At 44.3% G+C, this 15,807-nt stretch overlaps 1 protein-coding gene across 2 annotated transcripts in view; it reads right to left on the bottom strand.

Moving 5' to 3' along the window:
- Positions 1–8,692: 8,692 nt before the first annotated feature.
- The window catches only part of LOC149273387 (transcription factor SOX-5-like), a 74,621-nt gene continuing 67,506 nt past the window's right edge, over positions 8,693–15,807 (bottom strand). Inside the window, exons 10-15 of one of the 2 annotated variants that reach the window (XM_089506392.1) lie at positions 15,581–15,771; positions 13,817–13,955; positions 10,925–11,033; positions 10,467–10,640; positions 9,499–9,715; positions 8,693–8,990 (exon numbers count right to left, since the gene is read on the bottom strand). In XM_089506392.1, the coding sequence (XP_089362518.1) occupies positions 8,693–8,990; positions 9,499–9,715; positions 10,467–10,640; positions 10,925–11,033; positions 13,817–13,955; positions 15,581–15,771 (1,128 nt within the window). The remainder of the gene's footprint in view (positions 8,991–9,498; positions 9,716–10,466; positions 10,641–10,924; positions 11,034–13,816; positions 13,956–15,580; positions 15,772–15,807) is intronic. The other variant, XM_089506393.1, reaches the window with a different exon arrangement.

Raw genomic sequence — 15,807 nt, forward strand, 5'->3', positions numbered from 1 at the left:
ATTATCAGCGGATAAGTGTTGGGGAGAGTAACAGGGTGTCTGACTACGTTCAGTTTGGGTTATATAGGAAGCCAGGACCCGCCGGCAGATCGGCCCCCGGCGGCCCCCGTCTAGTGGCCCGTTTCACCTGCTGTAACGACTCAAACCTTAATCAGTCGTTGGTCTCGTCTTAGATTCAGGAGCCGTATGTCTATCCCATGCATGTTTAATACCCTCACTGTATTACCCTCTACCACTTCTGCTGGGTGGCTGTTCCACTCACCTACCACCCTCTCAGTAAAGTATATTATCTACATGATAAACGACGGTATGCAGAAAATGCTATTACACTTTCCTTTAGGAAGTATTCATCATTAATATTATGCATTTTATGCAATAATAAGCAAATCAGAGATGCGTTTGTTTCGGGAATCTCGATTTCCAGCCGCAAACCCAACAGCCCGTGAATTGGACTCGTTACCCGCCTTAGTGACGGCATTTTTTTAATGAAAAAAGCGAGATTTATATATTTTTTATTGCAAATAGAGATTTCTATAACCAGTTAGCAAACTTAACACAAAGAAAAAGGTTTTTTATTTGAATATAATGACGCCGTTAGATTTACGGGAAGCATTTCAATGCTTGGTTTACAAAAAAACTTCTCATTTCCCTGTATTTAATACAAATATATAGCGATAAAAAAGCTATAGACATTTGGGGCAACACAGGGTTAACAATGATTAGATAGATATTTTCTAAATGTACCCAGAGCTGAACTGTTAATGCAGAATAAAAGCTACAAACGATGGGATCTTTACTTTGCAAAATCCCCCAAAATGGGACACGGCAAACAAAAAAAGGTTTCGCCGTCGGCCACGAGGAAACCTCGAGAGAGCTGCTGCCACGGTTACGGGGCCGGCGCTGGACAGCATGGTCCGAATGCAACGTGGGAACGGGGTCAGGGATATTTATAACCCCTCCTTCCATGGTAACGGCTCGGTAACCGCCGCAAACACCATAGGACTCGGATTCCAAGCGGCTCCCAAACACAGTAAATAATTCATGTGAATTATTAAAACTCATCGTGATTTATTCACACAGAACACAAGAGTTTGGTAAATGCGAGAAAAACTGTGTTTCCTGCAGACAGGACAGTTTCCAACTACAGACTTCACCTGGCCACACCCACTATACACTCCCAGACCACACCCACCACACTCTGACAGATAACGCCCACCATAGCCTGCCAGGCCACACCCACCATACCTCCTTCCCTTACATCACTTCCCTCACTTTGCTTTCCCTCCGTTTTGTGTCAGTCACAGGCTGCTGAGGAGAGGCCGGCGGCCCCAGACAGCAAAGAAGAGCCTCCGGCGGCCAATGGCGGCAGCTCCAGGTCAGTTTAATGGAGTTTAAGTGCCTAGTTTTTCCACCCCAGTGCTGTGGGGTATATTTGACATTATATTGTTGCCAGTTGTCCTGATATAAATGAGACAGTACTGACTAAGAGTTCTGTGCCACTTGCTAACAGTTTGCGCATGTGAGGTGCCGGGCCTTAGATTATGGGGGCACTTATGAAGGAATATAGAGGAATCTGCAATAAATTGCTTTTTTATCTTATGTTTTATTTGTGTTGATGTGAAAAATCTAAGACGAGACCAACGACTGATTAAGGTTTGAGTCTTTACAGCAGGAGAAACGGGCGACTAGACGGGGGCCGGATGGGGCTGCGTTTCTTTTAGAGAGAACAATTTCTTTTTTTTTTGTTGATTTCTCTTTAAAGAAAAACACAGTTTCTAAAGTTCCGCTCCGAGCCGTTCATTCTTTCATTCTTTCTTTCTTTAAGTTCACGATATCCTAATTTCCAAATGAAATAAACGCTCCGGTGACATTATATCAGCCAGGAGCCCGCTGTGCCGAGGACGATTTAAGTTCCTGTGGGGACAAAGTTAAAAATTATAAGGGGGAAAAATGTGCATAAAAGAAGAAGCCCCTTAAATATATACGGCCTGTCGGAGCCGGGGCCACTTTAATAGTCAATAAAAACAGCCCAATCCCCCTGTTGTTAAGAGCCCCGGTAAAAGGAACGGCGCGCGCCCGCGTCCCCCGCAACAGGCGCAGAGTAACTACCCGAATCTATCACCGAAGACAGCGGCGCCTCGGCAACGAGCCGAAAAAGGTCCCCGGATAATGATAAAGAACGAATCATTAAACATTTTCCTGAAATCCAAAGAAAAAAGGGAGACGTCCGCAAAGTAACAAAAAGTGAAAAACTAAACGCGAAGTTCTTTCGCCAAAAACCCGAGAATCGGCACCTTAACCAGTTATATGCTGCCCACTTGGGCGATGGCTTCAAATATCGATCGTGTGCTAATATGTCATTATTACAAGGGAGTTTTACTTTACTGAGAGGGTGGTAGATGAGTGGAACAGCCTCCTAGCAGAAGTGGTAGATGAGTGGAACAGCCTCCTAGCAGAAGTGGTAGATGAGTGGAACAGCCTCCCAGCAGAAGTGGTAGAGGGTAATACAGCGAGGAGATTAAACATGCATGGGATAGACATACGGCTCGAGACCGACGACTGATTAAGGTTTGAGTCTTTCTTGGAAATTCGTAGTTTTGACTTTCCGTCGGCGGTAGAGGAGCGCGGCGTCTGTCATGTCTCTATTAACGCGTCTCCGTTGAGCTGCTTTTGTGAATAATCTGTCAGGACACTTCGCGCCAATCGCTTCAATCTCCGTCTCCCGGACCCGATCGTTTTGTAAAAGGCGGGTTCCGTCTCCCACCTTCTCTTTTCGAGGTGCCAATCCATCACGCCGGCGCCGACAGAGACGCTTTCACAAAAATAACGTTTATTGAAATGCCAATCAAAAAAAAAATACATCAAATTTACAATTTGTATGCAGGGAGGATCTCGACGTCTTTTTTTAATTTTATATATATATAATTGTCTTTATTTCACCGGCAGATCGCATTCAAAATGAAAAAAAAAGGTTGGTTGCGTGGCTGCCCGTCTCTCGCCAGATACCCCGGCCACGGGCAGCAGATACTCGCTATTCACTCATCTTGCGGTGTCAATGATGGTGCAACGTTTGGCACAATCACACTGGCACGCCGAGGGTTAATCCCGACGGCATAGAGATGAATAGAGCACACGGTAGCCGTCACCATTCAGACGCGAGTGACTGCTGGCGTGGCGTGGGGTATGTGCACGTACCCCACAGAATCTGCCACCCCGGGTGGACAATTAATTATCAGAAACCAAATTAAAATACGCGGAAGCGACTAATGACACGGTTTATCCGCGGCTCTCGGGGAGGGAGACGTTTGTTAGGCAGCGCCTCGCTGTGTCACTTGGGGGGGGGTTCCCTTCATTTTTATATAGATTTATAGATGGGAAAATATTAAATTCCACAGAAAAACGTCATGAAAATGCATTTCAGGCCTGATAGATTGTAAGCTCCCGGGAGCAGGGCCCTAATCTTCCCCTACCCCCAGTGTGTATTAGTGTGTGTTTATCTTATTTAATGTTATGGGTCGTTAACGCCATCTCCTGTGACAGCACCACGGCGTCTGCTGGTGCCATAAAGGTAAATGTAGTGAAATACAACGTAGACGTAGAAAGCGAGGGGATGAAAGACTTCATCATGCGAAACGCATTCCTTTTACGCCATAATCTGTCTGGATCCTCAAAAACCACTTCGCACAGTGAGATCCCACGACTGCTTTTATTTTATCTTTGATTTATATATCGCCATCATATTCCGCACCGCTGTATAATATGTGTTATTTATATATCGCCTTCATACTCCGCAGCGCTGTACAATGTGTTATTTATATATTGCCGTCATACTTCGCAGCGCTGTACAATGTGTTATTTATATATCGCCGTCATACTCCGCAGCGCTGTACAATGTGTTATTTATATATCGCCGTCATACTCCACAGTGCTGTACAATGTTTTATAATTATTTATATATCACCGACATACTCCGTCGCGCTGTACAATGTTTTATTATTATTTATATATCACCGTCATACTCCGCAGCGCTGTACAATGTGTGTTATTATTTATATATCGCTGTCATACTCATCTGCGCTGTACAATGTGGTATTATTTATATATCGCCGTCATACTCCGCAGCGCTGTACAATGTTACCGTGTTTGCCGGGATGTTCCGCCTTTATCGGGCGCTGCGGGGTTGTCGTATATTCAAAGAGAAAGGTTTGGGGCGTCCGACTTCTCTGTATCGTGAGATCATAACGAGAGCGTCTAGAACCGCGGAAGATTCCATGTATTTAATTTGTATTATTACGATATGAAATAATGCGGTGCGGGGGCTCCAGGCCTAGGGGACCCTAATGAACATGGACCGAAACTGCGCTGAATGCCAATTTATTCAGACCAATTAGTCAATTCATTTTTAGGGGGGAAAACAAGCAGATTTTGTAAAGATACTTAATTAGTGATTTTACCAGATTTAACAATATTGATTAATTTATATGAATTCCAAATTATTAGCAATCTGTGTTTCTGCTTAACATAATGTAACATTTTTCTCAAAGTCCGTATAAACGGAAGAGCCGTTGTGGAGTTAAATGTCTTCATGATGATAGCAGAAATTAATCCGTTTATTTTTTTGCCTAAATGGTTGTCAATAATTTGTCCCATCTGGTGCCCCCCCCCCCCCTGTTTTGAGACTCTTAAAACTAGATTGGCAGATGTGGGGTTTCCACAAATACCCCCAAAGAGAAAGGACATTAAACAAATTACAGGACCACTTTTTCCTTTTTTTTCTCCTTTGACAAAATGTCAAAAAAAAAATCGCCAAATTAACCCCAAATTTCTTTCAGTATAAATGTATCCATCATGTCATACATGAAAAAACACACAACACACGGGTAAAGAACACATTTGCTGTTTATTTTTGTGCCTTGCAGGGCAATAATACTGAAAAAGGGAATGCGGAACTCGGGGTGTTGGAAACCCACACTTTTTTTTTTGTAAAGAGCGTATTAACTCATTTTTCATTTTTGTGGCATGACGGATCAACAAAAAAAAACCATGAAAATATACAACTTATATTACACTATGTGTTATGAACAAAATAGAATTCTATTACTCTATGTTATATTTACATACTTATTTCTTTCTTAATTAAATTTCAAGTGAGATGGTAATCGGCACATACTTTGCGTTCAGCTCCAGGCGTATCTGATTGTCATATTTTCTCATTTCTACACCCAAAAGAATATTTACTTTTTTTATTTTTTTTTTTTTTTTAGCGAACATGTGGGCGAAAACAACAGGCAGCACAGCAACCAAAATACCGTTCCCCACATACAGTGCTAAAAAAATTATATTTATATTTATTTATATATATATACACACTTACATATATGTATTCCTATAGAATTCCCAGTGCTTGCTTTAACAAACAGGGCAACCAAGTGACTCCGAACATGTAAAAAAAAAATAAAAAAAAATAATTCTAAAAACATAAATATTAGAAAATAAAAAAACAGCAATACAAGAAAATAATTTACTGGGATTTCGATTCTGCAGAAGACCTCCCGCCTTCTTTCTCTTGTATTATAAATGTATTTATTTCGGGTGCTGCAGCTCGGGGGGGGGGATTTGTACCGTTATAGCTGCAATATTCAGAGGGAGGCCGGTGTCTGACCCACAAGGACCATTTAAAATACTGTCAAATATTTTCTGTTTTTTAAAAAAAAAATAAAAATACTTAAAATATTTTGAAAATTCACAAAAAAACAATGATCTGAAGTGGTGGCCGATCCGCTAGAACCTCCACGTATCAAACATTGTTGCAGAAAATGCGCTACGAGAGGCTGTAAGGTGCCGCCACCGCATCTGTACTGCCACGAGCCTAGCCCGTGAGCGATTATACGGCGCAAACACAGAAATGGAGTTGGCCAAAATTATAATTCTGCTGCCAGTCTGAAATTTTTTTTTTTTAGGTTCAATCTGTATATATATATATATATATATATTTTTTTTTTTTTAATTTTTTTTGGAAGTTCTTTCAATTCGCTAAAGTTTAACTATCCAGAGATTTTGCGATTTGCGCCCTGAACGAGACGGCGGTTACTACATGCCTGGCGTCTTTAGAAGGTTCAGACCCGATATTTAAGCTGCCCTTTGAAGGGTGCTAAAAAGTCTATAGAAAACAACTGAATCGGGGGTTAAGGTCGTTCGTGTGCCAGCCTCCCTAGCAAAGGCTCAATAAAATTAGCTTTTGGCAACTCGCTGGAAAATCCAGCCAAGGAAAATATGGAACAAACGGTATATCCAAAAACGCCATCATTTGCCCAACAGAAAAAATAACTTTTGCAGCGTGTTTGGTTTGGCTCGGGCTGCGCCTGCCCTGGTGGCATCTACCTGGAGCTTAGACAAAGTATTTCTGTAGCCCACAGTCACAGATCGGAACAGAGAACATTGTGCTTCTAAGACGTCCAGCAAATGTGAAACAAACCCACATGCGTCAACCTTAATTTGCTCATGAAAATGGGGAACATTTAAAAAAAAGTCTAAATTGCTGCTTTCACATTGTACGTATATATAATGTTGTAAAAACAACTCGTTTTGTTTAAAAACTGTTTCTGACGAACACTGTAATTAAATCAAACCCACGAGGCATGGGGGTGAAGCCATATCCCCCCTGAGAAGAAATCTGACATCATCCCCCACAATCTGTAAGCCCAACGCGCTCTGGGTCCAGGAAAGTTGGCACGTATAATGGATTTCCCGTAATATCTACGCCTCCAAAATATTATAAAATAATAAGTAGGAAAAAAAAGAGAATAAATTATATATAAGTTACTAACCAGGGAACAGCCGACCGTTCTTAATATTAGAATAATTATTACAGCATAATGAGAATCAGAGTCATCAAACCAGAGAGAAGACGAGGGGCCCCCAAATCTGAAAGAATTAAAACGAAACGTCGTTACGAGGCAAATTTACCCCCCCCCCCCCCCCGTCCAAAGGGTCTAATTGTTTGCAGTATATCTGCACTGAAACGTTTCCCAACACCCAGCAGCAGAAACATTTCACCGATCGGAGGATGTCGGAGATATGAAAAAATGTAAAAAATTCATTTTTGTAACGTGGAGAAGCTGTCGGGATTCTGCCGTCCTCCTCGCTGTTTGGTGATAAAGAGAGGGGAGCGAGCGGTGCAGGGACTGCGGTTCGTTTGCACCGCGTGCGATCTGACAGGAGTCCATCGAAAGGTCTGTGGTGGAGGATATAGAGGATATATATTGAATACATACGGCCGTGACCTCATACTGCTGGACAACCGGGACCTACAGAGGACGGACCGGCTGCCACCTCTCAGAGGATACGAGATGTATTCGCGTGTGGATACAATGTAACTTACATTAATGCAGTAATGGGCTTCGCGAGAGTAACGGGAGATCACTATCAAGACCCCATGTGGATTCAAATGAACCAATCCTAATTTCCCAAGACGCCGGAGTGAGCGAGTGCGTGGATAAACATATGGATATACATATATGTAACATGTACACACAATACATTTTTTCCCCAGATTAAAAGGGATTTTTAAAAACTGAAAACATTTGTCAAAAACACAGTTTGGGGAAACGCTCTTTGTTCATGTTGCGACATCTCCCCCCCCCATATTTTGGACAATGAAGCAGAATCTTCATATTTCTAAAAAAACCAACTTTTTGTTTTTCAAAGTTCCCCAAAAATATTTTTTTTTAGACACCTTTGCATTTTATCCGTTTTTCTTTAGAGTTGAAGTGCAATAAGGAAATAAAGGCTTCTCATCGGGTCCCATATACAATGCGGGATTTTGTCCCAAAACACAGTTCTGTTTATCACGGACCAACGTATTATTAGTACCATAACACGCTTACATGCAAACCCAAGCCGTGAAATTTTTTTATCTCTAGTTCATGTCTTTTGCCTTCCCTTTTCATTATAAAAAAACGATTTAATGCACCGAGCGCTGGTGTATCCGTTAAGAGATTGTCTAAGACGTAAAAGCCGCGTCCTTGCGTTAGACGACCAGGATGGACGGATTCTTCAGTACAAATTTGGCACTTGCTAAAAGGTGCTTTGAGGGCATTGATGAAGAGACGTCCGTGGTGGAAAAAGAAAAAAAAAAAACTGGGATTCGCCCTGCAATGCACAGGAAAAAAAGGAAGGGCAGCAAAGGGTTATCTATTACATATTTTTTTTCTTACCAAAAAACTCTTATTCCTCTTAAAACTGTAGCACAAAACAACAAAACACATTCACAAGCCACTTGTTGGCACTGTGTACCTGAGTGAGATTTTCTAGAACATTGTAGAACAAACAGCCATTAAGTTTTTTGTTTTTTTTTGTTTAAAGTTTTTTTGTTTAAAGTTTTTCTTTTTTCAATGAAAAACAAACAAAAAAAAAAGTTGACGGGTAAGACTTCAGTGCTGTGAGGCGGCAGCCCAATCACTGGCAAGTATTTTACCCATAGCTTATTTCATTCTTTTGGTGGAGAATCGTTTCCTCGAGCCGGCCAGTGCTGACCCGAGTCTGTCCGTCAGTCGATGTCCCAACGGTTCATTTTGTTTTTTTTGTAATAAGAGTTAAAGTAACAGTCAGTGTATGAGAAGGGCCATGTGCTTCGCCGCTGGTGCGGGTGAGCCGGGACGGGCTTATCAAGTCACTTGCGAGTCGGCCGCCATCAGTTGGCTTGCTCCGCGATGTGATGCTCACTGTCGCTGCCATAGTCTACCTCTGGGTCATCTTCCTCTTCGAAGTCGTCGTACGTTTCGCCGTTGATCTCCTCAGCCTGGATTTCCTCCTTGATGTGAGCTTCTCCCTTAATGCCGTAAGTGCTCTGGATGACCGGCAAGCCGGGCTCGGGACTGCTCGATACGCTTGAGTGCTCAGACGGCAGATGCGGAGAGGACATTCCCACCATAGAAATGGCTCCCGGGTACACCACGCCGGCCGTGGAGATGGGAATCTGTGCTTGTTGCCTGTGGAGAGCAGCAAAGAAGTTAAAAAACGCGGAGAAGAGATTCTGACGACGAACGCGACAATCGCTACATTCACAATATTTAAAGTATCGGCAATTCGAAAAAAGAGAAAAATAGATGCAGGAAAGCAAGTGTAGAAATGCGACCATTCTGGATCACAGAATAAGACATTTACATCAATATTTGGGAATGTTTATAAAAAGAAAGCAGATCCACCGCAATTAACTTATTTTTTAATTACAGAAAGCTGCTGCAGTTTAATGAAATTCAGCAAATACGGGGGTTCTTTTGCCTTTAATGTTGGACGGGGCACATAGTTACCTACAAATATTCATCTACAACGTATCTGATGATTAGAACTTTACTGGTGCTGGCAGAAAATGTATTTTTTTACAGATATATTTATGTAAAATTTTAAAATTCACTTATTTTATTGACTTGCCCTGCATGGCGGTGCCGTGTAGCTACACTTAACCAAAACAAAAAAGCGTCAGTGGGTTCCACGTACCCGACGTTGAAATACTGCCTCATTTCCTGGCGCCTGTTGCGCATGATCGCTTTGTACTCGCCGATCCGCAGCTTCTTGCCGTCCACCAGGCAGGTTCTCTTCGGCCTCGGCTTGTACTTGTAATCAGGGTATTTCTCCAGGTGCTGCTTGCTGAGCCTCGCTTGCTCCTCGTAGTACGGCTGCTTCTCTAAGTTCGTCATCGCTTTCCAGCGGGAACCTGGCGAGAGATCGACAGATAACCTCACTGAAGACACCTCGCCGCAGAAGAACAGGGCTGGGGCGCAATAAGGTGCCGGCGTGCGGAATGCATGCGCAAGACCGCCGTCAACCTCACAGGCCCTGACATATAAGAGGCCTATCCAGACCCCAGAAGACAAGGACCTGCTAAGGACTCACAGGGTTCTTTATCGAAGACCAGACAGACGGGACTCCTAATGTTTTACCCAAAGATGATGCAACTAAATCTATTTAGCAATAAAAACGAGACGTTCCTATAAACAAAAATCCATGTTTTCCCCAGAATCCGTTTTTTTTCTTTCCTGTTGAATTTAGTAACTCTCCGGCCGCCCCCCGCGTCGCTCCCTCGCTCCCCCAACTGTCACTTGTTTGTGATCTGTGACGGATTTGCACGTTTTTGGTAAAATTGCAGCTACTGTTACTGTAATGAAATAAAGATGTCCGCACTGATCGAGGGCCAAGCGGCGAGAGGGTATTCCTCATGTTAACAATTTCAGGGAAGTGGCTGATTAAAACCAGATCGCAGAATATTGTAAAACGCTTAGAAGCTCTTTAAAATGTCAGCGCGATCCCCCCGGAGACTACAAATGTCAGACTGACTCAAGTATCTGTTTTAAGCAGATTGCATGCGCCGGGGTATATACGGTGACAAAAATATCACCCGGAATCACGTGTCTTTAACAAAAAACCAAAAATTCTTCTTAAATAACATTCGTTATCGCGCTCCCTACCTAATATTTTGCTGATATTGGAGTTGTGCATATCAGGGAACGCCTGCAGGATCTTCCGCCGCTCGTCTTTCGCCCACACCATGAAGGCGTTCATGGGACGTTTAATGTGCGGTTCGCTGCTTCCGCGCCCTCGGGATTCCCGATATATTCTGGATTCGGACACTCCTGCGCTGCCTGTTGGGAACAAAACAACCGAATCAGAGACGAATCCCACCGGGATTACCAAAGGGGGCGTCTGAGGCTTCGCTCCATTGGCGCTCACACCGGGAAAGGTGAAATGCGGGGTATGACCGGAAGCACAACAGTCTCTTGATGTCACTCCTGCGGAGCGCCTCTCCTCGATGACGTCAACGCTCTAACCATTCATTTTACACAAGCGGAAGCCGCGTAGCCCCCAAACTTGGTGAATATATATAATTATAAACAAATATTTCATGTTTCGGAGGAAGTCTGCTCACCGTCCGAATCTCCGCTCAGATTGAAGTCCATCATAGAATGGCTGAACTTGCCCTCGTCATTCTGCTTCACGCCGAGCTGTTGACTCAGACTTTCCAGCGATGCTTTTTCCTGCAGATAAACGTAAAAAGCGTTGTGTAAGAAAACCCAGATTTTCATGCGAATTCCCAACAAAAAAAACATTTTACTCTTTAGAAAACGTGCTCTTTGTACCGGATTCCCCAAAATCACAGAATCTAAGCATTGATTATCTAGGATTAAAAGGAAATCTTAAGGACGACCGGTAACCGGGTCTGAGATACCCGGAGACACAAATGAAATAAAACACGCTGTAAACGTTTGGCTCGGGAATCGCCGTCCGGGTGGCGCTTTTATAAATCTCTATTACACCAATAAAAGCAGCGAGCGGCAGAGACCGCCGGGGGAGATGAAAGAATATTCCTGACAGTCTAATGATTAATTAGCTGTCTTTTTATTGCATTGAAATCATGAGACGTGTGTTAATACCGCACCCCCCCGCATCATATACTGACGTCTCTCCCAGGATCTGCCCCCCGACTCACGAATCATTTACCCCCAAAGATACAGAAGCCCCCGACAAGCCCCAAAAGCAATAACATCTACGCAACTTTATGAGCAGCACTGCGGAATATGAGGGTGCCATACGAACCAATAAATCGTCAATCATCTTCCACTGCGCTGAGGCATTATTTCTGATGGGTTATCATTACAGGGGCAATATTATGTCTACGTTTTGAAAATGGGTTACATACCCCGCGGGTGCCTGATCGCAGGTAGATCGGCCCCGGCAATATACTTTGTATCGGAAGACCATCAGAGAGCTGCAGGAAAATACATCTAATAACCCCTTTATTGCTGGAGGTGCTTGAAACCCCTATTTACCCCTAGGGCAACGTATTAATGGGCTGTAGATAACGTGACATTATCTGCTCCCTCTAAGTGCTTAATCCATTCACTGCTGGAGGCGGTCAGCTCTGCGTTTAGCTCAAAGTCACCAGGAAATAACACGTTTTTTCCCCCTTATTGAAAAGTCTCTGGCATTCAAAAGGTTAAACCAAGTTTTAAAATGGAAAAGGCTGAAATAACAAATAACGGTGTTTTTACATCTCAGGCGCTGATATTTTCTATGTTTCTGCTGTTAGAAAATTAAAGTGAAATCACCGCATGGCCCTGAATACTCTGCGGCATGCGCGGGCGCTCTTTAGCTGTCATGTCTGGCATGGGGACAAACACGGCAACGGTTGAAATCACCAAAAAAACACATTTTACTGACCATCTGTGAAAATAAGTCAAGCGGCCATAAATATAAATATATTAAAAAAATCTACAAAAAATAAACGCAGCTTCCACTGAAACAGAACGGCTTCCTCTGAGAAGCTTAACCCTCTCGATGCTGGATAAGGCATTTTGCGCCGCTCTGGCAGTTAAAGGGTTTACATTTGTTACCTGGGAGAAGAGGGTCTGCGGTTTACATTACTGGGGGCTTTAATTAAGCCTGAGCGGGGTCTGAGTCTGCCCTAACATTAATAATAAAGCTGCCTGCATATGATTTTAGGTGCAATTGTATGGTTTTCTTCAACATATTGCGCATGTTTCGTGGGGTGTAACCCACTTTTTAGGTGACCACCCTCCTTAACTAATCCTAACTAGTACAATAACTAGTCGCGTTTGGAATGGGAAGTAAATGCCGTTCCGCTGAGGATTAGTTACAGGGAAAGTATTAATTGCCCAGGAGGTCGGGGCGATTGACTCCACAGATGGTCGCGCGCTTAATGAACACAGAGGCAGAGTTACTAAATCTGGGGTAAAGTCATGTGTTGGGGCAGCAGCTGATGGGTATTAAGAGGGGATTAACCCTCTCCGGCACCGAGCGAAGCCCCCAATTCGCTGCTTTCCCGTACAAACCGCTTCGTGAAGATGGATTTCCATGAAATGCTTTCATCGGCCCCCCGATCCGACCAGCTTTCCAGGGACAGAAAAACGACGACAGGGAGCGCAGCGCCGGCTGACTTTCCTTTGGAGGATTAACAAAACGAAAGCTACAGATGCTCGGTGAATGCGAGCGGCCGCTGTATCCGCAGCTCAATTCAATGCACTTAACAAACGACGCCAATTTAACTGGCGAGGACGGGCTGCAGTCACTTCGCATCAGCGTCCGGCTGAGTATTAAAGCCGTTCCTGCGCGAGAGCGAAGAGAGAGGGATTTCTGCTCCCAGCTAACTTTCAAGAATGCTTAAATATTTGAATATAAATCCCTTTGTGTCCCGATCACTTCTCTGCTAATCTGACACATTTCTCCCCAACACTCATCGCACTTAAAAGGATAGAGCCAGCATGCGCCGTCACCCCGCTACGAGGAGTTTTAACTGAGCTTGTAAGCATGCGGGGGGGGTGACAGCGATCCAGCGCCGGATTACAGACCTGCAAGATCCAAACTTTAACGGTGTATTCGGGGGTCTCTTACACGAGGGGGCACAGATATACCTGGCAGCCTCCGGTAAATTCTGTGTTTTAGTTTTTTTGTATGACATTTTAACGGGGCTGCTGAGTTGTTTGTCATTATAATAAATTAACCCCTGTCTGCAGAGACACAAAATTATAATGACCCAAAGCCGCCCGGGGATCGGCTCAGTTCATGTTCCTAGAGAGATGTGAATATCCCCAAATCCCGCTCCAGGTACCCGGGGGATCCCCCTATCATCAATCCAACCGATTCCAAAGAATTCACAGCAGAAGACTTCTTAAGGGATTCACGGAGAAGGTGAAGCGCATGTAAATATGAACTCATTGAGTGCCAGACGGATGTGCCCTGGGGACCCCCTGCCTCGGCACAGGTGGGATCTGGGAGGAAGAGTTAAAGCTATTGGTGTCACCTTTTCAGATCTGCAGTTATTCAGACCGAGGCCGCCGACCACCTTCCCGTCCAGGACCTGCTGCTCCCGCCGGAGCTGCTCCTTCATCTGCCGCGCTTCCTGGATCGCCTTGGTTACCGCCTCGTGGTCATTTAGGTAACTCGGCGACGTTATAGAGGACAAAATGTCTGGGAGAAAAAACAGAAATTTGGTAAATTAAAAAACAATCTATTTGGACTGATTACAACGGGGAGACTGGATGGGGCCGATCTGCCGGCAGGATCTATGTTTCTATGTAACGAACGCAACGGGTAACATCTCCTCTACCCGAAAACACCGACCCAGAAGCAAACTGATCTATTACACTAAAACGTGCGCGCGAGGCGACCTTACAGCTTCCCGTCTCCGTCACAAATAAAAAGATCTTTCAATGAATGATCTTCCACCGCGCTGGACGACGGGCTTTATTTATACCTCAAGGAGAAACGTTTAGGGCTTTAGAGGAAGAAGATGGAGAAAGAAAATAAACAGCCTTAAGATAGCCAATCCTTAAGCAAACGTCCCGGGATTCCTGCGCCGCCGCGTGACAGATGGGGGAATGCGGGACCCGCTGCACACGCTAATCACACGTTCAGCGACCGGCTTGCCCCAACACGCTCCGTGGATTCCTGCAAACCTTACACCCTAATCCATTTTTAGAACAAAAAACATCTGGCTCGTGAGTCTCTAATCTGCCAAAACACGCCATTAACTCCTATGATTTGCTGAAAAACACCAAGATTAAAGAAAGGGAATATAAAATGGCTAACCGCCGCGCAGAGGACGCCGAGGCCGTCTCCTTGTCTATTTATTTTTTCCTTAAACAGCCTTTTCTAATCACGTCGAAGAGCCGGGCGCCGATCCGACGGCTGCCAGAAAACACGGAACGTTTTCCTGATGCTCCCAGCCCTGCGGCACGGAAGCCGGTGACAAATTAGTCCAGCTAAGCCCAGCCAGAAGGGGTATTTTACTATCTGACGGCGGCGCTCGCACAATTCGGGCAGAAATTAATGGAATCTTTAATAAAGTAAATTAATCAGCCGGACTGACACTGCCCAATATTATAATTAAGATCGTCAAACTCCATGAACGATTATTGGGCAGAAAGTTTGATTATTGTTATTATTATGAACAGAATAGGAAGGGTTAACTTTATTCCCAAAGTTTCCCCTTGAGAATCACTTTCTTGGACACCCTTTCATTGCCGCTGGGGCTTAATGAAATCCTTATTGCTAAACCTTAAAATGAACCAATTTGTGTCTGCTACAGAATGTCCCCGAAAACCGTACAGAATGGGATTTTTGTGCTGCTTGTGTTACACATTAAATTTTACTTTTAAAAGTACGATGAGGAGTCACACGACCGAGTGATACCGTATGTTTAGATTCGCGGAGTCTCCGCGTTCCTCCCGTGTTTCTGCGGGAGAATCTCCGTGCCGAGCCAGCTGGAGAGAATTAACACCTCTCTGCGATATCGTGCAGAAAAAGTTAAGCCTCCTAATTGTTTAAGTGAGGCTCAAAATCGTTGTAATTTTCATGAAACATAATTAGCAGAGACCACAAGAAAATTTGATGTTCAGCAGCTCGTATTCTGACAAAATCCATCCACAAAGGAATTAGAAACGAGAAAAGCGCAGAAAGGCTGCACGTTCAGGGCAGTAATGGGGGCTTCACGGATTAGAAGGGGGCTACAAACACTTCTGCCCTTCTCTCCCAGGGATAAAGGTTGGCGTTTAATGTCTGACGCGCCTTACCTATTGAATTGACTCTGACGGAGGAGCTGGCCAGGGACGAGGGGATTGATGGCTTGTGATTGTGTGAGTTGCCCCCGCCGCTTATCCTCGAAGTTGGGGTGTGCGGTGGGGTGGGAGATGCGGGGGATCTGCTCTCCGATGTTTTGGGTCTGGCTGAAAGGTTCAAGGGTTGCGCCCCGTCATCCTACAAGGGAAGAAATATTGAATGCGTTAGCGAGCG

This window comes from Sceloporus occidentalis, unplaced genomic scaffold, assembly GCF_023333645.1.
Source record: "Sceloporus occidentalis isolate IW3139 unplaced genomic scaffold, rSceOcc1.0.p SCAF_382, whole genome shotgun sequence".
NCBI classification, from domain to species: Eukaryota; Metazoa; Chordata; class Lepidosauria; order Squamata; family Phrynosomatidae; genus Sceloporus; species Sceloporus occidentalis.